This window comes from Fusarium subglutinans (assembly GCF_013396075.1).
Source record: "Fusarium subglutinans strain NRRL 66333 chromosome Unknown NRRL66333_c0000099, whole genome shotgun sequence".
NCBI classification, from domain to species: Eukaryota; Fungi; Ascomycota; class Sordariomycetes; order Hypocreales; family Nectriaceae; genus Fusarium; species Fusarium subglutinans.
This window is the reverse complement of record NW_023502162.1, coordinates 91,543-117,554: the sequence shown is the minus strand read 5'-3', so window position 1 is coordinate 117,554 and position 26,012 is coordinate 91,543. Positions and strand designations below refer to the sequence as shown.

Below are 26,012 nucleotides of genomic sequence, written 5' to 3'. Positions count from 1 at the left end.
AAAAAAGTGTTCTCAATAAGCTCAATTCATTCTGAAGGTCTTTGTGTAACCTCGACTACTTATGAGACGCGTTTTGCCATGGCTACCAGCCTCTTGCTGACACGCGCGATCACGTGCTGATAAGGCTGCTTATCGAAACAACTTTCCGCTCTGGGCTCAGTGATCAGCGACGGAGGCATCACCCGTTTTGACTTCTAAACCTTTGGTTCTGATTTTTTAATCTCGTTGTGTGAAAGCTGCACGTTTCAACAGACGGCAGAGCTTTACATTGTCGCCATGCCTACTGCACCCGCCAAACCACCGCCCCCAAATACCGGCCCTGGAGGCGCTGGTGCCGCTTTGAAGGAAGAGAACATCTACATTCCATCTTTTATCAGTAAACGCCCGTTCTATGCCGGCGAAGAGGGCGATGAGAATGACTACCTTCAGCATCAGCGTCGCGAAGAGAAGAACGACAAATCACAATGGTACGATCGAGGGAGAAAGGCCGGCCCAGCGGCCACCAAGTATCGCAAAGGTGCTTGCGAAAACTGCGGCGCCATGACACACAAGAAGAAAGACTGCCTGAGCCGACCACGAGCCAAGGGCGCAAAATGGACAGGCAAAGACATTCAGGCCGATGAGGTGATCCAAGATGTCAACATGGGATGGGACGCCAAGCGCGACCGATGGAATGGATATGATGCGAAGGAGTATCGCAGTGTGGTCGATGAGTTCAACCAGATGGAGGAGCTACGCAAGCAGGCCACCAAGGACGGAAATGCCGATGAAGAGACAGAAGAAGGCGACAAGTACGCGGAAGAGAATGATATGAGCAAACATCAGAGCACAGCAACACGACAACTGCGAATACGAGAGGACACGGCCAAGTATCTTTTGAACCTCGATCTAGAATCTGCCAAGTACGATCCGAAAACACGATCACTGGTCGATGCAGGTGCAACGGCAGACAAGGCAGCAGATGCATTCGCGGAAGAAGGTTTCATGCGATCCTCGGGCGATGCTGGCGCATTCGAGAATGCTCAGCGATATGCTTGGGAGGCTCAAGAAAAGTCTGGTAACACAAGCCAGCATCTGCAAGCAAACCCCACAGCAGGAGAGTTTTATCGGAAGAAGGAGCTGGAGGAGGCAGAGGCAAAGCGTGCGGAACGAGAGAAGTTGCTGCTCGAGAAGTACGGTGGAGATCAGAAGGCTATGCCGGCTGCTTTGCGCAACATGGCTATCACCGAATCCGAGACTTTTGTTGAGTACGATGAGGCTGGTCTGATCAAGGGTGCGCCCAAGAAGGTGGCCAAATCCAAGTACGCTGAAGATGTTCTCATCAACAATCATACTTCAGTATGGGGAAGCTGGTGGTCCAATTTCAAATGGGGCTACGCTTGCTGTCATTCGTTCATCAAAAACAGTTACTGTACTGGTGACGACGGAAAATTGGCATGGGAGGCGGCTGAGCGTCAACGGACTGGAGCGAACCTGGTCAATGACGATGAAGAGGAGACAGAAGAGCCTTCAAAGGAGGAGGCAGAGAACAAGGAGGAAGAGCAGCCGCGCAAGCGGACAAGAGAAGAAATGATGAATGGCGTGACAGATGAGGAAATGGACGAGTATAGGAGGAAACGAACGGTGACGAACGATCCAATGGCAAAGCTGCTGGGCAAGGATGAACTTTTATCATAGCGATGCATTACTATACACAATTACAATACTGTCACATACCATGAGCATCAGTTACAGGGCGACAGCTACATTGAAATTGAAACATGCACGGTGAAATAAAGATTATGGGTGGGTGTCGTGATTGGATTCATGTTTCATGAGATTCATGTACACAGGTGGAGAGACACCGGGAAATTTTTGTTTGTCGTTATCCGGTGAAATCATTCCATTTTTATCCTCTGGCCAACGCCGCAAGCTATGAAGAGAATCCCCTTCCCATGAGTGGTATTCCATCACCAAGTGCCCTAGACAGGGGGGATCGTTTTTGCATTTTTGGTTGCATTTACTCCTCGTCCTCCTCGTCCTCACCACCCTCACCGCCGGCGGCGGCGGCGGCCTTCTTTCTGCGGACACGGCCGGGACGGCCACCACCGAAGGGCGAGGTAAGAGCGAAGTCAATGTGCTTCTGGGAGTCGAGACGGACGATGAAAGAGGGGACGTTGACGATCTGCTTTCCGACTCGGATGTGACGCTGGCGGATCAGAACACGGGCGTGGTGGATAGACTTGGCAAGACCGAGCTTCCAGACACAGGTCTGGAGGCGGCGCTCAAGGAAATCCTCGATCTTAAGAGCCAGGACGTAATCGAGCTTCATGCGGGACTCGTCAAGGACACCGACACGGACGAGACGTCGAATGAGGGCATTGCCTTCGAAGAGACGCTTGGGGTCCTTCTCGTCGAGGGTAAGAAGCTGACTGTGGAAGTGGTTAGAAAACTCTTCCTCATCAGCGCACACAAAGAGTGCAAAGGTTCACATACCGGGCAGCACGACGGATCTTGGACAGAGTCAGACCGACTCGCCAGACCTCACGCTTGTTGCGCAGGCCATACTCGCCAACGAGCTTCAACTCGGAGTCACTATTGTTATTCGGTCAGTCTTCATTCACATACGACTTAAACAGAGGCAAGCTCATGTTCAGTGGCCGGTGATACTGACAGTCGGGCAGACTCGAAGGGTCGGCGGGGGACACGAGAGGTCTTGGAGTGGGCGCGGGGAGGCATCCTGAAGACTTTGTTAATGGATATCCTCTGGCGATGCACTCGTGGCGGCGGTGATATACTCACTTGACTTGCTCCTTGGGTGTTCTGCGGGAGTTGAACTTTCTCACAAGACACGAATCGTAGCAAAATGTGCGGACAGAAATTTGGCGGAGCTCGGTCGTGTCACGTGCTTAAGTTGAACCCTAAGGTTTTGGATTTTTGGAAGGTGCAACCCACAATCGCCCTTGCCCTACCTGGAAAACTTTCGGAAAATCTGAGGACCCGCTCCCACAAGGCCGCCTTCGAGACGAGAAATCCACAACACCAAAGCGAAGGACTTCACCATCTCTTTCGCCAACCACGACTACTAACCCCAACCCGACCGGTACCGGCATATCACATTCGAGATGGGTCACTCCTACGGAAAGAGAGCGGGCACCCGCGTATGTTCAACCACCGATTCCTGCGAGAATGAAAATTCGACGACGTCGGCATGAGACTGACGATGTGAAATTTTTAGTATGCCTTCAGCCGGGACTTCCGCAAGAAGGGTATGATTGCCCTGAACACCTATCTCCGACAGTACCGCGTTGGTGATATCGTCGACATCAAGGCGAACGGTGCCGTCCAGAAGGGGTAAGCAGAGCTCCCTTTGCCATCATGCGACAATACACGCGAAATTGCGAGACTTGGACGCTTTTTGGAGGAATTCCTCTGGGCATTGGAACAGGAGGGCTAACCGTGATCACAGTATGCCCTTCAAGGTGTACCACGGCAAGACTGGTGTCATCTACAACGTCACCAAGTCTGCTGTCGGTGTCATCATCTACAAGCAGGTGAAGCACCGATACATCGAGAAGCGAATCAACGTCCGAATCGAGCACATCCAGCAGTCCCGATCTCGTGAGGACTTCCTCAAGCGAGTCAAGGCCAACGCCGAGGCCAAGAAGGAGGCCAAGGCCAACGGCACCGTCGTCCAGGTCAAGCGTCAGCCCGTTGGACCCCGTGAGGCTCACACACTGTCGCTCGCCGACAACCCTCCTCAGACCGTCACTCCTCTTCCCTACGAGACTACGATCTAAAATAAAAGATATTGCGGGATTGGTGGTGCTGGCTTCTATTTACCTGGGGTATTGCGTCCGGATGGGAAACTCTGCATGGCAAGGGCTTGCATTTTGATGTCCATAGGCAATGAGACCAAAAAAAGACATCGTTTGAAGCATGCCGCTGTCTGTATTTGAAGATACCTTTAGTGAAATGTGCCTGGTCCATGTAATGGGCATGGCGTCTGCTTGATGTATGAATGAACTGGCGTTTCTCCCTCATTCATTCCATGTGATTAACTGATGTCGCTTTTCAAATATTGAGTTGCACAGTGTATGTCAAATGCAGATTCGGGTCCATTACTGGATCGACAAGTGTCACATCATGGCTCATCCGGTCAGGTCACCTTGTAAGGCGAGTCCTCGTCACCCTGTACTTGGAGTGAGTGCAGTTTTGTGATATTCATATTGTCGTTCATGCATACGTTCAATATGATTCAAAGCTTATCATTATTTGACATCCATTCATTTTCCCCAATCCGCTTACCCTGTATGTTTATGTAATTCTCATGTTATTCAAGCGTCCAGCCCTGACTTATACTTCACTCGGCATTTCATTCTAGGCGTTGCATCCAACTGCCACCCGAAACTTCTATCAATGAGTCCGTCAGAATTAAATTTCTCCTCAGTGGTGTTTATTTCCCTGTCGAAAGTTCGGAATGAACTCGCCGTGAGACAGGATTATGTGTAAGTACTTGGTAGCTTATTGAAGATGTTGCTATTACATTACTGGGAACGGTTAATATCGTATGCCGAGGATTATAATGTAATAGGAAACCTTCCATTGCGGTACATGGATAGAGTTGGCCTTGTAAGCAACAAGTGTCTCATTAAATAAACTCCAAGCTGGTATGTCCTCACAAGTAAGGTAGATGCATCTTGAACTAATTAAGAGTTCAGGAGTGTCGCTGAAGCATAACTGCGTGAACGATCAGAGCTGAATAACATTCTTTGAAGTTATATAAAATTATATCAAATATTCAGAGTTGATGAGTATTTGTGGTAGAATTTAGTAAATTTTATATGATATGCTCATCAAAAGTCAACTCTAAAATCTGGAGGCTTCTCAGGCATTCACAGACAATATGGCTACAGCCAAGCTTTTGAGATACACATCTACATGGAACAACAACACAATGCAAAACGAGCATAGGCAGCAAGTTTTCATTATCAATTAATACTATAAACTCGTGTCTTGAAGCCTTCAAACTGTGCTCATCTAAGTGGGATACCTAATCTGGCCAGCAATTCAAGGAAGCTCACTGAATCTTCAACAGCCGCGCCCCACACAACGGACGATACGTACCCCGTATGACGCTCCTCTCTTGGCTCTTGCGGCCCAGCCACTGAAGCTACTACGACATTCATCGAATCGCAGAGACGAGCCACGCCCAAGAGTCGCCCAAGATTTGTCAAGGCTGACGACGACCGCGAACGCTCGATCTACCGTCGCATCCTCACAAACCTCAGTCCCTTGATCATCTTTTCATTTCCTACGGTTTACTCTCTGCCTAATCTCCTAAGCTTGCGCGGCGTCGGCTTGACGGGGAAATTGTCTCGTGATTTCCAGGGGCTACTATAGCATCGCCAAAGACCTGAGCGACTCTCCTTGCGCAAACATCTTTACCCATTATCTAATAACAGCCTCACGGAGCTTGCCCGCCACCAATTGCAAACATGGCTGCTGCTGTGCGCGGCACCGAGCATACCAAGTCAGCGACACCGTCACGCTTCATGACCGCCAAGCTAACCCCATCGTCGTGCGCAGAACCGACCAAGAGCTCGCTATTAACATCAAGAAGGCTACAAACGTCGAGGAGATCTCTCCAAAGCGAAAGCATGTCCGAGCATGTATCGTCTATACATGGGACCACCGGTCCTCCGCCGCCTTCTGGTCCGGCATCAAGGTGTACGTCTCATACGTCCTCATCATGACAACTCACGCTGATCGACCATCAACAGCCAACCTATCCTAGCCGACGAAGTCCAGACGTTCAAGGCCCTGATCACGATCCACAAGGTACTCCAAGAAGGCCACCCCAGTGCTCTTAAGGAGGCAATGGCAAACCGCGCATGGATCGATAGCCTGAACCGCGGAATGGGCGGAGGAGGAGAAGGCATGCGCGGTTATGCGCCTCTGATCCGCGAATACGTTTATTACCTACTTGCAAAGCTCTCCTTCCACCATCAGCACCCCGAGTTCAACGGAACATTCGAGTACGAGGAATACCTGAGCTTGAAGGCCATCAACGACCCCAACGAAGGCTACGAGACTATCAGCGATCTGATGGTGCTGCAAGATAAGATCGAGCAGTTCCAAAAGCTGATCTTCTCCCACTTCCGAAATGTTGGAAACAACGAGTGCCGAATCGCCGCCCTCGTGCCCCTCGTTCAGGAGAGCTACGGAATTTACAAGTTCATCACCAGCATGCTGCGCGCAATGCACTCAAGTCAGTGATTCACTCCCCCACCCCCCCTCTTTAGGATCCTTAGGGTTAACATCAACAAAGCAACCGGAGATGATGAGGCCCTTGAACCCCTTCGTGAACGTTACAACGCGCAGCATTATCGCTTAGTTAAGTTCTACTACGAATGCTCAAACCTGCGGTACCTTACCAGTCTCATTACCATTCCCAAGCTTCCACAAGATCCTCCCAACCTCTTGGCGGAAGATGACGATGCACCTGCGCTACCCGCGCGACCAAAGCAGGAGATTGAGCGAAAGCCGTCTCCCCCACCCGAGCCCAAGAACGACGCTCCTGATGAGATGAATGAATTCTGGAAGAGCGAGTTGGACCGTCAGAACCGAGAGTACGAAGAGCAGCAGCGTATCCTCGAGCAGCAGCAACAACAAGCTCTCATGGCCCAGCAGCAGGCACAGCTTCAGGCTCAGCGTGAGTTTGAGCAGCAGCAACAACAGCTGATGGAGCAGCAACAGCGAGAGCAGGAGGCTCTCATGGCGCAACAAGCGCAATGGCAAACTCAGGGACGACTGGCCGAGCTGGAGCGTGAAAACCTGAATGCGCGCGCTCAATATGAGCGAGATCAACTGATGCTCCAACAGTACGACCAGCGAGTCAAGGCTCTCGAGGGTGAGCTGTCGCACATTCAAAACAGCCTCGGCCAGCAAATGAACAGCAAGGATGACCAGATTCGGGCACTTCAGGAGCAGGTCAACACATGGAGGACGAAATATGAGGCACTGGCCAAGCTCTACTCTCAGTTGCGACACGAGCATCTCGATCTGCTTCAGAAGTTCAAGGCCGTTCAACTCAAGGCGGCGAGCGCCCAGGAGGCTATCGATCGACGTGAGAAGCTCGAGCGTGAGATCAAGACCAAGAACCTCGAGTTGGCCGACATGATCCGTGAGCGTGACCGCGCCCTTCATGACAAGGACCGCGCGACTGGCAGCAGCAAGGATGAGGTTGAGAAACTCAGGCGCGAACTTCGCCTGGCCCAAGACAAGGCCGATAACCTCGAGCGTAGCAAGGGCAACGAGCTTTCGACAATGCTTGCCAAGTACAACCGTGAGATGGCGGATCTCGAGGAGGCACTGCGCAACAAGACACGACAACTGGAGGATGCCCAGATGAACCTCCGTGACGGCAGCTCTGACCTCGAGCAGCTCCTCCGTGACAAGGAGGAGGAGCTTGAGGTGTACAAGGCGGGCATGGATCAGACACTCATCGAGCTCAACGAACTCAAGATGAACCAGGGTGATACTGACCATGCTTTGGATGGCCAGATCGATGCCCTCATCATGTCCAACCTTGACAAGATCAACGATATTATCGACTCTGTTCTCCAGGCTGGTGTTGCGCGTGTGGATGATGCTCTCTACGAGTTGGATTCCAGTATGCAGGCTGGTAACCAGAATGCGTCTCCTTCTTATGTACTGTCACAGATCGAGAAGGCCTCAGCTAGTGCTATGGAATTTGCTACATCGTTCAACAACTTCATCGCAGATGGTCCAAATGCAACACATGCCGACCTTATCAAGGCTATCAACGTCTTCTCTGGTGCCATTGCCGATGTCTGCAGCAACACCAAGGGTCTTACCCGTCTAGCTACAGATGATAAGAAGACCGATTCTCTCATGAACGGAACCCGCCAGCCCGCTATCTCAGCTGTACAGTTCCTCCGAGGTCTTCAGAGCTTCCGACTTGAGGGCATGGATCCCTTACAGAAGACAGACGTGGTCATCAACAGCAACAACGACGTCCAGATGAACTTGCAAAAGCTCAACAAGCTTGTTGAGTCGTTCGCTCCTGGCTTTGGCAAGCTTGCCAACAAAAAGGGAGACTTAGGTGACCTCGTCGACCAGGAGCTGAGCAAAGCTGCAGATGCAATTGCGGCAGCAGCAGCACGACTGGCCAAGCTCAAGAACAAGCCTCGTGATGGCTACTCAACCTATGAGCTCAAGGTGAACGACTCGATCCTGGATGCGGCAACGGCGATCACCAACGCCATTACGCAACTGATTCAGGCGGCGACAGTGACACAGCAGGAGATCGTACAGGCCGGCCGTGGATCGACGTCACGAACAGCGTTCTACAAGAAGAACAACCGATGGACTGAGGGACTGATCTCTGCCGCCAAGGCTGTGGCGTCGTCGACTAACACACTGATCGAGACAGCAGATGGAGTCATCTCTGGGCGCAACAGTCCAGAACAGCTCATCGTGGCCTCGAACGATGTGGCGGCGTCGACTGCCCAGCTTGTGGCTGCCAGCAGAGTCAAGGCAGGGTTCATGTCCAAGAGCCAAGAAAAGCTCGAGCAGGCCAGCAAGGCGGTGGGTGCGGCATGTCGAGCACTGGTGCGCCAGGTGCAGAGCTTGATCAAGGAGCGTAGCCAAGAGGAGGACCAGGTGGACTACTCGAAGCTTGGAGCGCACGAGTTCAAGGTGCGAGAGATGGAACAGCAAGTAAGTCTAGCAGCCCCCCCCGTCATGTGTTTGGCAACCCTTTCCCTTGGGCGTCTCCCTCCCATGTTTCCCCTGTCGTGGGCGCATCAGACATCACACATCACATCACAACTACCATGACACATCGATACCCCTCACAGGTCCAGTTCATTCCCGGGCCAGTGCGTTCGTAACGGTTACTATATCCGGCAAAGTTTATTTTAGCCCCCTCGTGTAAGATGATGGACTGACAAGCCACCAACAATCAACAGGTCGAGATCCTCCAATTGGAGAATGCCTTGGCGTCGGCTCGACATCGATTGGGCGAGATGCGGAAGATCTCGTACCAAGAAGAGTAAGGGCGCAGATTAGGGCCTGCTGAAGGCATTCGCGGCTTCAGCCTCAATTATCGACACCCGACCAATGATGGCTCAGGAGTGAGACTGCACAACCAAAGGAGGCACATACACACCAAGCCCAGAGCCCCCCTTTGGATAGTAAGGTATTAGAGTTGATGGGGATGGCTTGCACTTGCGTAGCCTTGGTCGATTTTCGTATGGCACGCGGAGGAGGAGAAAGTCTGGGCATTTGAGCATGGACGATTAGACTCCCATTTCATACATTTCACTTCGCGACGCGAGCAAAGACGCGAGATATAGACGGACTACCCGTAACCGTCACCGGTCCGTACTGTGCCGGAGGATTTCCTGAAGAACGAAATACGTGGTCGTGGTCCCTGTCGATGATGGAACCATGCTTTAGTCTACCTTAGTGTCTTGTCTCGTCTTATCTTGTCTCGTGTCGTCTGTTGGGCCGGCGATGCGGATAGTGTTTCTTGTGTCACTAGTTAGAAACAGGCGTAGCTTAGCGAAATATGTTCACTTTCCGAATTGCTGGATCTGTAAGACATGTGTTGAGATTTGTGTTTCTTGTGCTGCTCCATGGAACTGAGTGCGGGGAGTCGGACGGTGAAGCGATTGTTTAGTCTCAGACAGACAGACGGGCTGAGCGAGAGTCGATACACTCACTTACTGTAGGTATGCACATGCCTAGTGCAAACTGCGTCAACGATGTTACGCAAACAGTTTATATCCTGGTCATGTCTGAGCCCGTCGAGTGTATGTGCAACTATCGGAAGCTGTCAATGGGATACTGTACTGAGGGGCTGGGTCCTTGATAGTTGAACATCCTCGAGGAGCAAGAGAATACCAGACCCTCAGATGGGACGCCAAAACGTGCTCAGCAAAATATATCCTAAACTTATGTTACGTTGCCCTAAATCTTTCTGTCATTTAGGATCAAGGTCCTCTAAGTTTTGTTTCCTCCCCTAGAACACTGGCGATAACGCTACCCTTGTCAATTGGTCTGTAGCCAGCAGATATCATCAGATGGTCAACTGCTTCCGAAGGAGCAAGGTCGATTACAAGGGCACCTTGCTTCCAAAAGCAATTCCGCACTGGTTACGCCACCAAATCATAGCAATTGCCCCTTACAGTACATACTCAGTGAAGCATTCCTCGAAACAGAGCTACCTGATGATGGTGTTGGAAATCGGTTTAGAATGTCCCGGTGCTTTATTGCCGCCACTGACCTAAAACAAAACCTACTGTACGTTAGAGTGGACAGACAGTCTTAGTCCTCATAGCTGGCGATCTTAGCCCGGTTCTTGGTCCCCACGATCGCTGATGGTGATAACCCCATGCTATACCCGCTTTGAGCTGTAGGGCTGATGGACGACTTACAAGGAAGGGAGAATGGCAGATCCATCTGATTTGGTCCAGGAATTCTTTTCAAGTCGTTAATTGAGTGATGATTCATGCACAGGAGCCCTGGCCTCAAGCATAATTACTTCAAAATCAAGAAGTCTTGATCCCTGTGACGGCAATTGGAGAGATGCCTTTGATTTGGGCTTGATGTTCAACAGTGACCATCCTGTGTTGGGGTAATTTTGTCATGGGAGCTCTTGATGGGTCCCTGACCCTGCAGCGTCTAACGCCAAGATGGCTCCAACCCGATAGGGCTAGCGTAACCAATGTTTCGTTTGGAGGATGATCTCAGAATCCAAACGACAGACAGACTGCGTTGTGTTGTGCGGTACCTACCTCAGACATGTATGTTGTTGACCTCAAATGATCTGCCAAGGGCGACTATTCACTCGAAAGCTCTGGAGATTGGCATCGAAGCTCGAGACTGAACCGTCTGCTTGTCAGGGCGAAGCAAGAACTGGAATCAAAAGGCAATCGGATGTGCCGCCCTAGTCTAGTTTTTTAGCCATGATCCAGGGTTGTCTTACCCAGAGCGTCGAGAGACCAGGGTCTACAGACTGTGTGATCTCGCACTGTAATTTAAGCCCTGTATCCTTCAACTGTAAGCATCGCCAAGAGTCTGTCAGCCAATCATTCCAGCTGTCAATAGCGTCGCTTCAGATCTAGTTGTGGGCCGTGCTAAACATAATTCCGACCTCAGTACTCTGTATCACGTAGGGAAAACCAAGAGAGGTAGGTAGTAACTGTGTGTATTGAACCTGGTAAATGATCCCCCCCAACCGTAACCTTACAGTCATACGAAGACATTCCCGCCGTTCAGGTATCGTTTCAAATCATCCCATTTCCATCCCGAAACTGCCAAGTTGCATTGAAAGCTGGATTCGTGATGGCAACCCAAGATTCAGAGCCATCGTGGCTATCCCTGAGAACTTCTGTTTATGTGTCAATAATAATCGGAGTTTCTCAACGGGAAGTACTGACACTGCTGCTGCATCTTGGATTGCTTCTCATGTAGGTACTGGTCAATAGACCAGGCGCTGGAGATGTCAATGATGCTTGTGTCGATGACATCGTAGAGGTCGAACTCAGTAACCTGAGGTCGGTAGTGCTGATCTATGTAGAAGTTGTAGAGAGTGTTGTTCTCCATAGGCGAGTCTGCCATAGAGATCTGAACATTCTGGAGGGAAGTGAGATCCTGCACTTCCCAGGAATGAACGAAACGATTTCCGAACAGGGCGGCGTCGTATTCGGCACCAAAAAGATCTTGAGCGGCAAGGTTGCGACTCTCGCGAACTGCGTTGATGAAACTGGTTTTCTCGGCGGTTGTTGGAACAGAGTCGTAGAGCGGTTGAGTAGTGGCGACAATGTTGCCAGTAGTAGCACTGCTAGTGGTCATGATGCCGTTCTGGCAAGCCCACATGCGCATCAGGAGAACCTGAGAGAAATCCGTAAAGTAACCGGCAGACAGGACACTGGTGAGAAGGTCAATCTCGGTGGTGGGTTGGCTATTGACACGGCATGCCAGGTTCGCCTTCATGATATCAGTGTTTTGCTGAAATGTCATGATACCTTGAGAAGCAGTTTTCTGCCAGCCAAGGACCTCAATGTACAAGGAGGGCTCAACCATGTTCATCAAAGGGCAAGCGATACCAAGGAACGCGGACAAGTTAACAGTACCCTTGCCCAGTTGATCACGGAGGAAGGAATAGACTTTAGCAATCAGGGCCCATTTGTTTCGGTGAGGGTCGCCGCCCCAGAGCTGGGTCAGGAAACCGGAGGCATTCTTCTGCTGGGTGTCGGGGAATAGCTTCAGATAGTAGGCTAGGTCTGGTCAATAGGTGTCATAGGTAAAAAGTATTTACACTTACTGCGAAAGGCTATGAAAGCGTTAAGAGGGCGCTTAGCCCTCGAATCCGCAGTGCCCATAGTGCCATGAGGTTTGAGTTGGTCTTCGAAGACAGGAAGAAACTCATGACCGAACAGGTCAAGCATTTCCCTCAACATGTAAGGAGATAAGAGAGCCTGGGCCAGACGGTCTGGAGAGGTCTGAGAAACAGCACGCATCGCTGCGATCTTGGACTCGTCGTTCAAGGCCGCAACCTTTTGCTCATCCTTGGCAGCGTTGATCAGTAGCTCCATATTGATAGAAACGAGTGAGGGATAGTAGGAGCTTGTTTTGAATAGATGATGAGAAACACTGGATAAAAGAGTGCCAGTCTTAAAGCATGAGTTGTCAAAGGTTGGAGAGAAGAATTTCTGAGCGTGGAGAGGAAGTGGTGTTAATAAGTGAGAGGTCTGGGGGGTGAGAAGACGGGGTGTATGGATAAATTCCTTGGCAGGAACCTAGGTACCTAGTAGCAAGTACCTGAACAATAGAATGAGGTGGCAGGCAGGGCTTAACAGCCGCCGTTTTCTTAGCGTATTATGAGTAGTTTTGCAGATGCGTGACAGTGCCAGGGCGAAAGCGATGAAACTATTCGAAATATTTGTGACTGGGTTTGACCACATTGATTTGACTATCTAAGGAAGGTAGCTAGAAACTTAATAATAATACGTATATCCCCTTTTGCAATCTACATGAATCTTTGTTATTGCTTAATTGGCCATTTCATCCGGTAGTTCTTGATTGAAGGTCAATACCAGAAGGCTTTGCACGGGAGTGTCTACGGGATCCAAGAGATGCCCAATTGCATAAACCGCAGTCGACATGAAGGGGAGAGTCAGGAATCCACTTGCGTCTGCGCGGGGCTTTTGAATTGCAGGAGTATGGTAGAGGAAGTCGTTCCCAACGTTGATAAAAGACTCAGCTGTGTGCATATCAGGGGCGTTGTTGGCGTATCCTCGCCCGGAATGTTGAGCAAACCACTTGAGCTGAAGCAGTCTTGCCTCCTCAGAGATCTCAGGAAGTGGGTTGTTGGACTGCTGGGCTTCTTTGCGGGCTTCTTTGCGGGCAACATTGTACTTTGCCTTGAACTGCCCGGCGAGAACGATCGCATTGTAAGGCAGAATGAACTTGATATTCGTGTGAGGCACAGGATTTTCGTTGGTTGAGAAGACAGGCAATTCCGTGTTTCTGATAAAATTGTTCCATGGAGACCCGGGGACTCGTCGATACGGATGCCAGTCAGGGGCTTCGCGGTAGAACTGCTCAGTTAGAGATCTGACGAGGAGCTTCTTCCCTTGCTGACAGATCCGTACGTTGCCTCGGGCCGCACCGAATTCGAAAGCCGGAGGCGTCGCGAAGACCTCATCGTCATTGTACACGTTGCCGGAAATCGAGACAAAGACCTTCAGGAAGAGCTCTCGCGACTTAGAGACAGGCATCTCGCTAAGATACTTGAACGCGAAGCCCTCAAGATGAGGCCCGATAGTGAAAGTGGCATACAGGATCGCGAGGGTGGCCTTAGAAATCAAGCAGGCGGCCTGGAGCTTGGGGTGCTTAGGATGAGCCCACACTTCGATACCCCTAAGAATGGTCATGAAGCCCAAGTTGGCGATTGAGCGTCGATTGCGCCGGTACCCCGGGATCCATCCACGACGCATGCCAGCGGTATTTGGAGAGCGAACAGATTGATGGGAGTAGAGGATAATGGCAGCTTCGGTATACCATCTCACAAGGACGGCATCAATGATCTTGAGTGGCGAGCCATACCCAGCTAGTCTGATATGAGTAGCTCGGATGCCGTTGAGGAGCTCATTATCGATGGATAGATCGGTCATTACTTGGTTGATGACAAAGAACACAGAGCGAAGAACATCTATTAAGAATATTAGCTCCCTTTCATGACTGAAAATGATGATATGTTTACCTTTTGGGTAAAATTTCTCCCCTTCTTTGGGCAATTCGACCTTCTTCAAGACGATGCTGAGGATCTTGCCATGCAGGGCATCGAGAGCTTTCTCGGGCTTATAGATAATCGTTGGATCGTCCCATAAAGGGAGGAAACTGAACGCGCTGTCCATATCTAAGAAAACGATAATGAGAAACGGGTGTTGTGTGGGAAAGAAGAAAAGTAAATGAGCAAAAACTGAAGTATGCAAAAGATATTATCACTGTCAGCCGTCTGGCAGTGACAGCTTCAGGTTTCACAGATTTGCTTCATTGTATGACGTAATAAGCAAACGAGTGAACAATAGAACTCAGAGCACACTTCAGCTGTTTGTCATTGATAATCTGAAGAGGCTGTCCTATTGTTCATATTTCTCTTGACTTGCCTCAGTCTGTCGCCTGTATCCGTTTCCCCCATCATTGCTGGTGCATCAACTTCCTCCTTTCCATTTCTTTACCACAGAGAACACTCAAATTTCAGTCGCCTACAAGAAAGTACTGCCCATCTTGCCTACTGATCGCTTGCCGTGAGAATGCCCGGAACTTCGAAGGGACGCCTACGTGAAGGTCCTCTGGGCGTTCTCATGCCCCCAGAGGCCGAAGTTCCTATCACTATGGTCTACAGCCAGTCGCAAGCCGATATTCACATCTTTCTACCAGAGAACGCTTCTCTGACGCTTATCAACCATGTCGCAGACAAATTCAGGTAGAACATCAAATCTTTGGGTGACCCTACCAGCTAACTATTATAGTCGTCGCGTCCAACAACCCGTGAGAGTTTTTCATGACAAAGCACGAAGCAAGTACCGCCTTTGTCCAATTCCTGAAGATGTGAGCCCCGATACCTCGACTTATGGGAGGCACTGCTTCACTCGTGGTATGGTACATAGAAATCATTTTGAATGGTACCGCTCTGACATTTTTATAGACCAATCCACGCCAGTGAAGGTTTCCGAAGATGATCCAACTGTTGGCGAGGGAGGATGTCGAATTCCTCGACCTAGGAACTGCTGGCTTCTATATCGTCAGTCCAAGTCCCAGGAGATCATAAGAAGTGTTGAAGGAATCACAGCCTCTGAACTTTGTAAGTACATCGTTCTGGAGAGCTGGACAATATTAACTTAAACCGTAGCGAGAGTGATTGGCAAGATGTGGGATGAAGAGACGCCTGAGATTCAAGCTTATTGGTATAACATGGCGGAGAAAGAAGAGGTCAACCACAAACAACAATACCCCGGGTACAAATACATCCCGGCGAAAGAGCCCGACCAAGAGCTGCCTTGAAACGCTCAAAGTAGCCAAACCTCTCCCTGGACGTGAAAAGGTGACACCCTTTAGTGGACGCATATGGTTGGCAACAAAAACCAATGTTCACCTTTTTACATCGGTATTGCTTCATTCTCCCACCTTGATGCATCAGTCAGTTTCTACAGGCTCTCATGAAGCTGAAACTTACCTATACAAGGACGGGCTCCATGGACAAAATTGGTCTACAACCCAATCGCTTTGTTTATTGTCGCACAAGTTAACAGGACGCATCTCTTCTCTGAAGACAGGCAGCATGATGGATAGGTAGCTAGCATATTGACAACGTATCGCGTTGTTCTGTGGTGGACAAATAATACAAGAGAGACCAAAGACTCCATTCTGATGCTCTCTGTGACATGGCAACTTGGTACTCTTGATCGTAACACAAATAAGTTCTCACTGAACAGCTCTCAACGTAGTGTATTTAAAAAATTCCTAATCAGACTCCTGCACTTCCCAGCTCCCCGAATCTCCATCATGAGCCAGTCCAATCACTGCTCCATATGAATGTACTGCAGCGCCACTCCGAGTTTCTCTCCTTCTCCCCTGATGGTCCTAGCGGCCGCGGACAGATGTAAAACATTCGACCTGTAATGTCATCAAAATTAGCTCCTGGGGTTGACTTTGCATCGGTAGGCGACGTTGCAGCCGCGGCGTTGTGTAACGGCAACGCCACCGCATACACTTTGGATCAGCTGCCGCCGTATAACGTACCACAGTTGACTCCGGGCTTCTTGGTGGTGAAGCTGATACAGGGTTCGTCGTGTTCACATCTTGGTGCAACCCTCTTGCCCAGCAGCTTGGACCACGACTCCTTCGCCTCGATCGGGTCAAACACCCTGTCCGAGGGTTCGGGATCCTTACCGCGTAGAGGGACTGTTGCTGATGACTTATCTGTAAGTGTAGCCTGCGGGGTATTCGATAGTCTCTGCGCGCTTACTGGCGCTTTCCCTGATCCTGCAGGTTTCTTTGTTGTAGATGGCGTCCAACTTGCCGCTACTAGCTCTGCCTTGCCATCTTGAGCCGCGGGAGCTTTTGGCTTGAAGAATCCCTGTAATGTTCGTTGGCCCTGCGCCACTTTGCTCTTGCTGTCGTTGGCGCCTGTAAAAGACTTGGTCTTCTTGAATGGTCGACTCGTCGTGTCGGAGGCCGTTCCAGGTCTTTTGGAGCTAGGCTGGGATGCTGAAAGCTTGGTTGAGTTGGTAGTCTCGCCCAGCCTCGGTGTGGAGGAGGCGTTGGCCGGTGACTCTGAAGCTTCCCCTGCTTTGTCAAGCGAACCTGAGGCGCTACTATTTCCGTTCTTCAAGGGTTCTGCAGGTGTGTCTGTCCTCGTCGACTCTCGTGGAGGGGCGGCTTTCTTTGTGAACATATCGCGGATGCTCTGCCGGCGGTCAAATTCTGGTATCAGCTTTGCAGACAAAGGAAGATGATCCTTTGGGGTCCAGTCTCGAAGACGCTCGTCCCCGTTGAACATACCCGGGGGGTTCATCATCTCTAGCAACGCACACTCTTTGTCGCCTACCGTCACTTTGTCAGACAAAGTCGCAAAGACTGGGCAATGGTCAGATCCCATCAAGCCCTCCTGGATATTGGAGTAGTTGAACCAACTCTTGATGCCATCGCTGCACAAGACGTAGTCAATCCGGCTGCCGTTGTTTGCAGGTCGCGTGTTCCGCTTGGTATCCCAACATGTGTTCATCCCCACTCGCTCCGGGTGAAAGCAACGACAGAGGTCCCAGAGAACAGGCTTTTCACGGCCCTCATCTCTTTCGCCTAGCACACTTCCCTCAAAAATGAGTTGGTTGAAGATGCGCCGCACAGGTGCGTTCATCCAGTCGCTGAGTTCAATCCCTTCCTTGCGGAGTGTCTCTGAAACATTGGTTGAGTCAAGCTCGGAGCGGACGACGTTCAAATCACCGGTAAGGATGACCTGCTTGCCTGCGGCGACCAAGTTCCGTATCCTCACTTCCAGTGCTTGGAAGAAACCAGTGCGAAAGTCATCACGAGTCTCATCTCGGGTTGCAGGGCTGTAAACTCCAAAGAGCACAAAACCTGGAAATTCGAGAATGACACAACGGCCCTCAGAGTCAAGAGTCGCCTCGTCGATGATGCCATCAAGTTGATCGGGCCGGGGGTACCCGCCAATCTGCTGGTCTTCAGGGAGGTCGCGATATCTGGTTGTAGACTTGGGAGCTGTCAAGACGCCAGTGACGCCTTCTTCTGCTCGTATAGGCGCGCATTTTGAGTTGCGTGTGTAGATAGCGACGCCAGAATATCCTGAAGATTGTCAGGCGTTGTGGCAAACAAATGAGGGTGAGTGCCGTACCTTTCTTGTGCTTTGGCAAGCTGAAGAAGACATCCCAACCGGGAACAAGAACCATGTCATCCTGAAGGTCCTTTCGCTGGATCTTGGTCTCTTGCATAACAACTATGTCCGCCTCAAGAATCTCAAACATAGCCTACGTGGTTGTGAGTTGAGGATGTTAGGTGTAGGTTGTGAGATGAGAGGGCGTACTTGAAAGGTTCTCTTTTCTCTCCAAGGTTGATAACCGAAAGGATTTCTGTGACGATGGATCATTAGGATGAGTTTAGGGGTTTTCGCTGTGAATCACGAACCGGATGCCATTGACTGCAGAAGGTGTTAGTGGGAAAGCTAAGAAAAAGGCGGCGAAACTCACCGTTCCAGGTGGTTATCCGAAACGCCATGGTTGCGAATTATGAGTTGTGGAATTTGGTGTCGAAAACTCTCATAGAATAAAAAAACAACTCCCATGAGCACCTCACGTCTCATCCCGTGGTACTGACGATGTGGAGACCATGAGCTGAAGGATGAAGGAACTTCGCGATGAGTTTGAGATAGGACGAATTGGCAACTATAGAGGGATAGGCCGGGAAGTGGAGGTCGTATATAAGCCCGAGATGTAGAACGAGAAGGGCTTTAATCGTTGTGTTCAAGCAATTGCCGTTCAACAACAAGACACTCAGAGTAAGAAGGCCGCGATCCCTACAATGACGCAGGGCCCCACCGCGTGGTGTTGAGCCGTCGACGTCGCGCCCCCAGCACGAGATCACGTGCGCGCTGTCATCGGCCGGGGGAAATTGGTACCTTACAATTGAGGCAACTTTCATTGGCGGTTCTAACCGAAGAATGACCTGATCAGTGATCACAAACTTGCCTTAGACTCACCAACTGTCAAAGCGAACAACAACGTCGTCGTCCACAATGTCCGCTGTACGATTCACCCGCGCTGCCACGCGCGCCACTGCGCAGCTCCGCGCTCCCCTCCAGCGTCGATTTGCCAGCACCGCCGAGAACGAGTTCATCAAGGAGCGTCAGCACATCAAGGAGCACGCTGCCGGTACCACTGGTGAGTCGACACCCGACGACGCAGAATTGGGTCAATTGGAAGCTTTGGACGTGGTTGCTGACGATGGACAGAGCTGTGGAAGAAGATCTCCCTTTAGTACGTCCGAATCCGAACCCTTGAGCGAATTACGAATCTGTCTTCGAACCCGGATCGTCGGAAGTTGGAGTTGATGAGGCCGTGATGATGCGTTGGGGATAGCAATAGCTAACAAGATCGAAGTGGTGTCGCTCCCTGCCTCATCGCCGCCGGTGCCAACGCCTACTGGCTCTGGAACGAGCATTGGGACCACTGGAGCCACATGCCTCCTCTGGAGGAGCGCACCGAGTACCCTTACCAGAACATCCGCACCAAGAACTACCAGTGGGGTAACGGTGACAAGGTGAGTTTGGGATGAATATTCTGGTTCAATGGCACTTTACTGACATTTCACAGACTCTCTTGTAAGTAGTGACATCATTCCGGATAAGAGCTTCGAAAGAGCTTCAAGAAGCTTGGATGCCAGCTCTCACGCTATTGAGCTCCGAGCTACCATGCTCTATGACCTTTGTGAACATCATGCTAACTATGCACAGCTGGAACGACGAGGTCAACTTCCACAACAAGGACAAGGCTTCCTAAGTATGATCTGTTGACAGCTCATGCGTTGGACAATTGCTGGACTACTCCGTCATGGACTACTCCCTCTGGAGATACCTTGTACATGTTCCCTAGACTCGAATTGACTGATTGTTGAAATCCGAACCATCATTCCTACGCAACCTAAGTGACATGAAACCGGATGTCCCATCAAGTTTCTAGTGTTCTCATCCAAAAACACCAGCGAGTCTTGTCGTAAGAGCCACTCATATTAGATCATGCATCTCCAAGCTCAAACCGAATTTACTCTAATTCCTTCCCAAGCATGCTCTAAATCTTGTCTTGACTTCATCTAAGCCCATTCTTTGGATTCAGGCCTTGGACAGATTTACTAAAGTCGGGGACTCAAACTCGGTGGAACACTGTATCGACTAAATAAGATATCAGGATTGGATTAGTCTGACTACCTAGCATCCTTTTTATTCAGTGTACTTCTATCCTTCTGCTTCGAAGGTCGTGATACATGCCCACCAATTGAGATTGTTTCATCCCACTTTAAGTCGCCTTGACAGTGATACTCCGAAGATGCCCCGGCCAAACAACAAACACCAGCAACGAAACACTCTACAACAAGACGCGCCGAACCAAGAGGCAACTGTTGATAGTCTCACCGAATGAGAATTCTGACTCAGATGGGAAGGTCAGAATACCACTAAGGTACTACCTAAAGCTAGATTATATCTGGGTAGGAGTGATCTCATCTGTTAACAATTCGACAGGCGCGTCTCGGTGCCGACTTGAAGGGCGCTCTCTTGAACCCTTCTCACTCTATGGCCGTTCCCATCATCATCATTTACCATCACTCACAATAAAAGTGTGATTGGTTTCGACTCCAAAATGGCTCGCTACCTCAACCCGGCCAAGGTTGGCCTTCTCGCTCTCATAGAGCTCTACGTTGAAGGAGCTGTACCAAGTGATGCGATCCTTCCTGTGCTCTCCTTTGTCACCTCTCATCTCATGGATCATTGCCATCCAAAATCATCCGCCGATCAGTCCGAAAGATGGAGCAAGGCAGAGAAAACTGTCAGTCTCGTCATAAGCATCAAAGAGTTTGAGAAGCTTCTTGGGAGCTATCCCTTTCTCATGGGCATGCCTGGACGGAGGCTATGGGATCAGTTCTTGGGCAAGCTATGGCATATCAACTCACTGGATGCGCTGCATAACTTTTTCGACAACCTATCTGGCTTGCTGGCCAAAACCAAGGAGGAACGTAAGAGACTGGCAGAGTTGGGCGAACCAGTGGAAGAGGAACAAGGCATCAGGCTCTCGGCGAACTCTCCCTTTGGGGCTTTTGTGCGCAAATCGCGACTTGAATACCAGCGATTACGCTTCCACGACTGTACAGAACTATGGAAACAGTTTGTGAGATATCGACAACCAACGGCCCCTTATCTCAAGCGTAAGATCCCAGGCTTCGGACGGCTGAGTTTCGACAATGTTCTCTTGGTGGGCGAGCAGGAAGATTGGGACCTCAAGAGCGTCATGGACTTGGCCTCTGTGGCGTACGGTGATATGCTCACAGGAGACCAAAGTGGATCGCTCCCTGTGAGCACAGATGACATTGAGAGTCTCCTAGAATTCCAAATCGAGCAGATGCAGAGTCAGTCATTCCCGAACTCATATGATCTCGCGTGCTGACACGGTTAGAATTTGGAAACAGGATACCCCTTGAAATCCGTCATCAGTTTCACGATCTACTCAACGACAGTTATCTCATTCCCAGTCTCACACACTATCTCAAGTACGTTATCTCTCGCCAACATCGATGAACCTTTCGACTAACGTGGGAAAGATTCCTCGATGCATGGAGAGCTGGAGATTATCCTACCGCATTCGACTATTTGCACCGTTACTTTGACTACACCATGCAGAACAGAGATCGCCTGTTCTACCAATACGCGTTGATGAACTTGGCTGTTTTACAGGCCGACTTTGGTTGTTACAAAGAAGCTGTATCAGCCATGCTTGAAACCGTGTCGACAGCGCGAGAGAACCGAGATATGACTTGCCTCAACTTTGCCTTGAACTGGCTCTTCCACTTCGGACGTGCCCATCCCGATCTCGTCCAGAATTTGGAATCGAATAGCCTGCTCGGTACTGGCAAAGAAAGCTTGGCCTTTCTCCGTGTTAAGGCCAGAGAGACAGGCATGTTCACACTATGGAGCTCAGTTCTCCTCAGCGAAGCAAAGCTCGGACTATTGAATGGTGACAGTGTGGCTACGGCTTTTGAGTCGATTGTGCGAAGCTCTCACATCATCGTGGAGAGGAACATGAACAACATGTTTGGGTCACACCTCTCACTCACTTCAGCTCTATGGGACAGGCTTGGCCTCTCGACCCTATCGTCAGCAACCTGCGAAGTCTTCCTGAAATGCCACGCTCGCAATGCCATCTTCGATGATGAACTGAAGTTGACTTGCCGACTCGCTTTATTACTTGCTTCAAGGGGAAAATATGACGATGCAATGACTAAACTGGAAAACCTGGAGGAGAATTCACTGAGATCCTGGAAACCCAGTCAGTATTGGCACAAGTACCGAGGTGTCATCAAGCTGAAAAGAGACTTACATCACAACAATCTCGAAGGAGCTGAGCGGCTTCTATCTCAGATCCTCCAATCAAAGATGGATGATCTGGAACCTGATATGGCGTTCTTGGTGGACACCCTTCATATTGACTATCTCACTCGTCGTGGAGATCTTCCAGCAGCCTTTGCAAAAGTCGACAGCATGATGTCGCAGCTAGAAAATGAGAAGAAGGATGTGGTACTCAAGGTCAAACTCTTGCTCCTAAAAGCCTCTCTTCTTGATAAGTGTGGCCGGCCGCAGAGAGGGTTCACGACAGCAATGCGAGCAGCGAGCATATCGTGGGGAGCTCGTCTGATACCCTGCCTCTGGCAAGCAATCGGTTGTGTGTCGAATATTCTGGTCTCTTTGAAGGAATTTGAAGCAGCCTCTCAGCTTCTGTTGGCTATCATACCCCGTTCCCTAGAGTGTGAGACCGAGAGCCTGACAGCCCAGCTCTACAGCTACCTCGCCGATGCCGACATGGGACTTGCTGGCAAATGCGAACCCAAGTCGGCCAGACGATCGGAATACATGACGAAAGCTCTCGCAGCTGTGCAAAAGTCTTTTGATCATTACTCAAGTATCGAAGACATCAACATGCAATGCCAAATGATGGCAAAGAAGGCGATGATCATGAAGCTGACTGGGGATATGGTTCTGGCTGCAGATTACGCTGCAACGTACGTGTCACTGCGGAGGACTGCTGAATCGCTCAGTCTTGACGGGTAAGCATTGGTAATGGCAAATATGAATCATTGGCATGCCTAGAAACGAGATATGGGAGTTCATTATACCATTTATTTATATAGAGACGGGTAATATTTCAACCAGCCCTAGAGAGGATTCTTATCCAAGAACATGAAGCTTTACGAAATACACGCAATGATGCTGTATGCCCCATAGGACACTAGTAATGCTTGTTTGTCTACCACCGTACTTTTTCGCCCTTCTTGTTCCTTAGCTGGCCTCCCTCTGCCACAGCCTCAGCCCTGGGTTCTTCTGTCATTTCTACCTCACTGGGGTCATTGGTGGCCCACGCTCTCTCGATACATAGCTCAAATGGACCATCAACGCGATCTGTCAGTCCAATACCCACGGTCAAGACCTTCTGTCGAAGCATCTCAGTCTGAGGTTCCACCACAAAGCCGTGATTGGTCCTGACAAAGTCGTTCCATTTTATGAGCACTGTTTCCCATTGGCCCGGGCGTTTAGGGAATAATCGATGTTGATGTAAATCTGATGGTTCAACACTCTCCGTTTGCAAGTTGACAAAGTAACTGCGGCCATCTGACTTGACACGCAGGGCGAGGTAGATGTACGGATCAATATCCCACATAGAACGGCCGAAGGCAGTTGGCCTTTGATCCGGAGACCGGAAGCCGGCAAAGCCAGTTCGTTGGATATTGGGGCGGTCTGAGGGGAGGCGAGTAGAGATGTTGCCATGAAAACGGGCATAAGCGGAGGGTATCTTGGGGTCGTTGTCGGAGTCGGTGGATTTGTGGAAGTCGAAATTGCTCTCTGAGAAGCCGCCGATAGTCTTGTCAGTCATGACGATGCAGTCGCGAACGCTATCAGGGGTGTTGAACTCGTAAAGAGGCTTGGGCTGTGTAGCGCCTTTGATGGCCTCGAAGCTCACAGCTGCAACATTTAGCCTCAGAAAGTTACGGAGCTTGGGTGGAGTCTACCTATTTGTGTGCGCCGCCTGAGCTCATCCATACTGCGGCCGAGGAAGCCTCTTGAGAGGAGTGTTTGTGTGGCCCTCATGATGGGTAATTTTGGTGTTTAGGTATGATATCGAGTTTGAAGCTGTCGCAAGCTGTCTACTGGAGCCCAATTGGCTCACCGAGAGTCTAATAACATGAGATATAACAACAACAACGGTACAGGGACTAAAATTGACCCTTTGGTCGAGTTTCAGGCCGTTGAGCGGTGATGTCGTCGTAAAGTTGCGGTTCTGCAACTGGGGATGTTGATAATTTACACGTGTCTAGCATGTGCCAACTAGTCCAATTCAACCTGGAGATCCCCCACATTTCCACCACCCACCAGCATCGGTCAGCGGGGCATATTTGATCCGTCATCGGCCCAGAATCCAAGAAATTCTTCAACGGCAGAAGACGTAGTTTGCCGAAGCCAGCTCGAGCTCGATAATGACCCTGCGCCGCGGGTAACCACCGGGTGTCCCTGTGAAACTATTCCCACGTCTTGATTCTTTCCGTTCAGCAAATTCGTAACAAAACTCTCGCCAATGTCTTTCTCGGCAGTTGCGCAACGCCCGGCCGCTCTGCGCCAGAGCGTTCTCGGAGCAGCGAGGGTCCAATGTCGATACAACTCAATGCCCTCGAAGGGGAAGATCCTGCGAGAGATGCAGAAGGCGGCTTATAAGGATACCAAGAAGACGGATACTCAATCGATGTCGGCGGTCCAGAAGAGGGCCAACGATGAGTACTTTAAGGGTGGAGGCGGCCCTCTATTTCCTGGTGAGTTATCATGAGGATTATTAAGATCCCCGTCTTCTCAATGTGCCAATTGAGACTGTAGATAAGTAATTTGAAACATGAGAGAAGACTAACAGCGCAAAGGCACGTTTGTCTCTCTCCCATTCTCACGATACCCCTCCGGCACCTCCAATCTACTCAACTACTCATGGTACCGACTCCGACAATTTGGTTTCGAATACCTGTCTCTCCTCCAGTGGAAACTTAAGTCTATGCCCAACTGGACAACACGGCCCAAGTGGAAGATCGCCCGGAGCAAGATTGCGCCTACAGCGAAGAACATGTACATAGAGATGCTCGGGGCTTTTGCAGCCGGTGATAAGGCCGCTGTCAACGAGCTATGTCTGGGCCAGTTTGGAAAGAAGCTCATCGCCGCTATCGATCGTCGAAACCCCGCTGAGCGTGTCACATTTGAGTTGGTCAAGCTCAATTCGACATGGGCGTACCCTCGCGTGATGGCACACCAGGTCCACAACGTGAACCCTCACGATAAGGAGCACAGCACAGAGCAGGCCGTTGTTGCAATTGCCTCAACACAAAAGGTAGCGAAATATAAGAAGGCCACTGGCGAGCTCATCCCTGGAAGCACAAAGGTGCAGGACAAGATAGAATACGTGGTGGTCTCACGACAGATCAGCGAGAAGACATTCCAGTCTGGCCAATGGCGCATATGGGGAACCATTTCTCCAACAACTCTAGAGGCGTTCCAGGAGGAGCAGGATTGGATCACCAGGGAACAGGCCAAACGAGCTGGATGGGAAGGGCCTCTGAAATAAAAATAAAAAGGTGCAAAATTGTATAAATACGCTGGAATGCTCATGATGTTAGTGAGCAGAGGATGAGGAGGAGGGAACATGTAAAATGAGAGTGTATATTGTACGATGAGCATGTTTTGTACTATATTCTACAATACCTTTGCATTGAGACTGGCGAACGGACAATTATCAAGGACTTCTCCATTTCAGTTCAGAGATCAATTGCTGATATTTGTGATGGTGCAACTGAGGAGCATGCTTGAAGATTCAGATGCTAAATGTGACATTGAAGAGAGTATCATTGAAGAGGCGTATGAGAACAGATCAACTGATCTGATGTTAATGTTGTGTAGATATTTCTGCTGGATTATGAATGACCGAGGATGCCACTATAGTAGGCTGTGACTGTGGTATTCCTGGCATGTTATTACATAAACTGAGTGGTCACTAGGGAAATGAGTGGCCTGTCCTAGGTCTGTTTTTATCGAGACAAAATAAATGATTAAGCTGGCAGACATAGTAATTCTCATGCTATGCAAGTTCTAAGCTAGTGCTGCAGGTCTGTAAAAAGGTTATAGCATG

General features: G+C 50.1%; 12 protein-coding genes across 12 annotated transcripts; 7 read left to right on the top strand and 5 right to left on the bottom strand.

Moving 5' to 3' along the window:
* Positions 1–276: 276 nt before the first annotated feature.
* FSUBG_7667 (pre-mRNA-splicing factor SLU7) lies at positions 277–1,677 on the top strand (the record flags this gene model as incomplete). Its single annotated transcript, XM_036685996.1, has 1 exon — positions 277–1,677. One exon carries the CDS (start codon positions 277–279, stop codon positions 1,675–1,677), a length of 1,401 nt encoding a protein of 466 aa, XP_036536853.1.
* Positions 1,678–1,999: 322 nt separating this feature from the next.
* FSUBG_7666 (40S ribosomal S9 protein (S7)) lies at positions 2,000–2,718 on the bottom strand (the record flags this gene model as incomplete). Its single annotated transcript, XM_036685995.1, has 3 exons — positions 2,000–2,411; positions 2,476–2,574; positions 2,654–2,718. 3 exons carry the CDS (start codon positions 2,716–2,718, stop codon positions 2,000–2,002), a joined length of 576 nt encoding a protein of 191 aa, XP_036536852.1.
* Positions 2,719–3,104: 386 nt separating this feature from the next.
* Positions 3,105–3,779, top strand: FSUBG_7665 (50S ribosomal L21e protein; the record flags this gene model as incomplete). The annotated part of the gene is made up of 3 exons (XM_036685994.1): positions 3,105–3,140; positions 3,218–3,333; positions 3,449–3,779. The coding sequence occupies 3 exons, from the start codon at positions 3,105–3,107 to the stop codon at positions 3,777–3,779; spliced, it is 483 nt and encodes a 160-aa protein (XP_036536851.1).
* A 1,698-nt stretch (positions 3,780–5,477) lies between these two features.
* FSUBG_7664 (cytoskeleton assembly control SLA2) lies at positions 5,478–9,062 on the top strand (the record flags this gene model as incomplete). The annotated part of the gene is made up of 5 exons (XM_036685993.1): positions 5,478–5,512; positions 5,569–5,709; positions 5,763–6,250; positions 6,311–8,724; positions 8,976–9,062. 5 exons carry the CDS (start codon positions 5,478–5,480, stop codon positions 9,060–9,062), a joined length of 3,165 nt encoding a protein of 1,054 aa, XP_036536850.1.
* A 2,350-nt stretch (positions 9,063–11,412) lies between these two features.
* FSUBG_7663 (mating type MAT1-1-1) lies at positions 11,413–12,608 on the bottom strand (the record flags this gene model as incomplete). The annotated part of the gene is made up of 2 exons (XM_036685992.1): positions 11,413–12,290; positions 12,338–12,608. 2 exons carry the CDS (start codon positions 12,606–12,608, stop codon positions 11,413–11,415), a joined length of 1,149 nt encoding a protein of 382 aa, XP_036536849.1.
* Positions 12,609–13,064: 456 nt separating this feature from the next.
* On the bottom strand, positions 13,065–14,432 carry FSUBG_7662 (mating type MAT1-1-2; the record flags this gene model as incomplete). The annotated part of the gene is made up of 2 exons (XM_036685991.1): positions 13,065–14,227; positions 14,279–14,432. The coding sequence occupies 2 exons, from the start codon at positions 14,430–14,432 to the stop codon at positions 13,065–13,067; spliced, it is 1,317 nt and encodes a 438-aa protein (XP_036536848.1).
* A 399-nt stretch (positions 14,433–14,831) lies between these two features.
* On the top strand, positions 14,832–15,582 carry FSUBG_7661 (mating type 1-1-3; the record flags this gene model as incomplete). The annotated part of the gene is made up of 4 exons (XM_036685990.1): positions 14,832–15,004; positions 15,051–15,175; positions 15,227–15,382; positions 15,431–15,582. The coding sequence occupies 4 exons, from the start codon at positions 14,832–14,834 to the stop codon at positions 15,580–15,582; spliced, it is 606 nt and encodes a 201-aa protein (XP_036536847.1).
* A 715-nt stretch (positions 15,583–16,297) lies between these two features.
* On the bottom strand, positions 16,298–18,312 carry FSUBG_7660 (AP endonuclease 2; the record flags this gene model as incomplete). The annotated part of the gene is made up of 5 exons (XM_036685989.1): positions 16,298–17,883; positions 17,933–18,065; positions 18,122–18,167; positions 18,223–18,235; positions 18,285–18,312. The coding sequence occupies 5 exons, from the start codon at positions 18,310–18,312 to the stop codon at positions 16,298–16,300; spliced, it is 1,806 nt and encodes a 601-aa protein (XP_036536846.1).
* Positions 18,313–18,829: 517 nt separating this feature from the next.
* Positions 18,830–19,592, top strand: FSUBG_7659 (cytochrome c oxidase subunit 6a; the record flags this gene model as incomplete). The annotated part of the gene is made up of 4 exons (XM_036685987.1): positions 18,830–19,070; positions 19,187–19,353; positions 19,407–19,414; positions 19,547–19,592. The coding sequence occupies 4 exons, from the start codon at positions 18,830–18,832 to the stop codon at positions 19,590–19,592; spliced, it is 462 nt and encodes a 153-aa protein (XP_036536845.1).
* An 855-nt stretch (positions 19,593–20,447) lies between these two features.
* Positions 20,448–22,906, top strand: FSUBG_7658 (anaphase-promoting complex subunit 5; the record flags this gene model as incomplete). Its single annotated transcript, XM_036685986.1, has 3 exons — positions 20,448–21,210; positions 21,258–21,351; positions 21,403–22,906. 3 exons carry the CDS (start codon positions 20,448–20,450, stop codon positions 22,904–22,906), a joined length of 2,361 nt encoding a protein of 786 aa, XP_036536844.1.
* A 196-nt stretch (positions 22,907–23,102) lies between these two features.
* FSUBG_7657 (complex I intermediate-associated CIA30 precursor mitochondrial) lies at positions 23,103–23,941 on the bottom strand (the record flags this gene model as incomplete). The annotated part of the gene is made up of 2 exons (XM_036685985.1): positions 23,103–23,815; positions 23,863–23,941. 2 exons carry the CDS (start codon positions 23,939–23,941, stop codon positions 23,103–23,105), a joined length of 792 nt encoding a protein of 263 aa, XP_036536843.1.
* Positions 23,942–24,425: 484 nt separating this feature from the next.
* On the top strand, positions 24,426–25,451 carry FSUBG_7656 (uncharacterized protein; the record flags this gene model as incomplete). The annotated part of the gene is made up of 2 exons (XM_036685984.1): positions 24,426–24,657; positions 24,760–25,451. The coding sequence occupies 2 exons, from the start codon at positions 24,426–24,428 to the stop codon at positions 25,449–25,451; spliced, it is 924 nt and encodes a 307-aa protein (XP_036536842.1).
* Between the last annotated feature and the right edge of the window lie 561 nt (positions 25,452–26,012).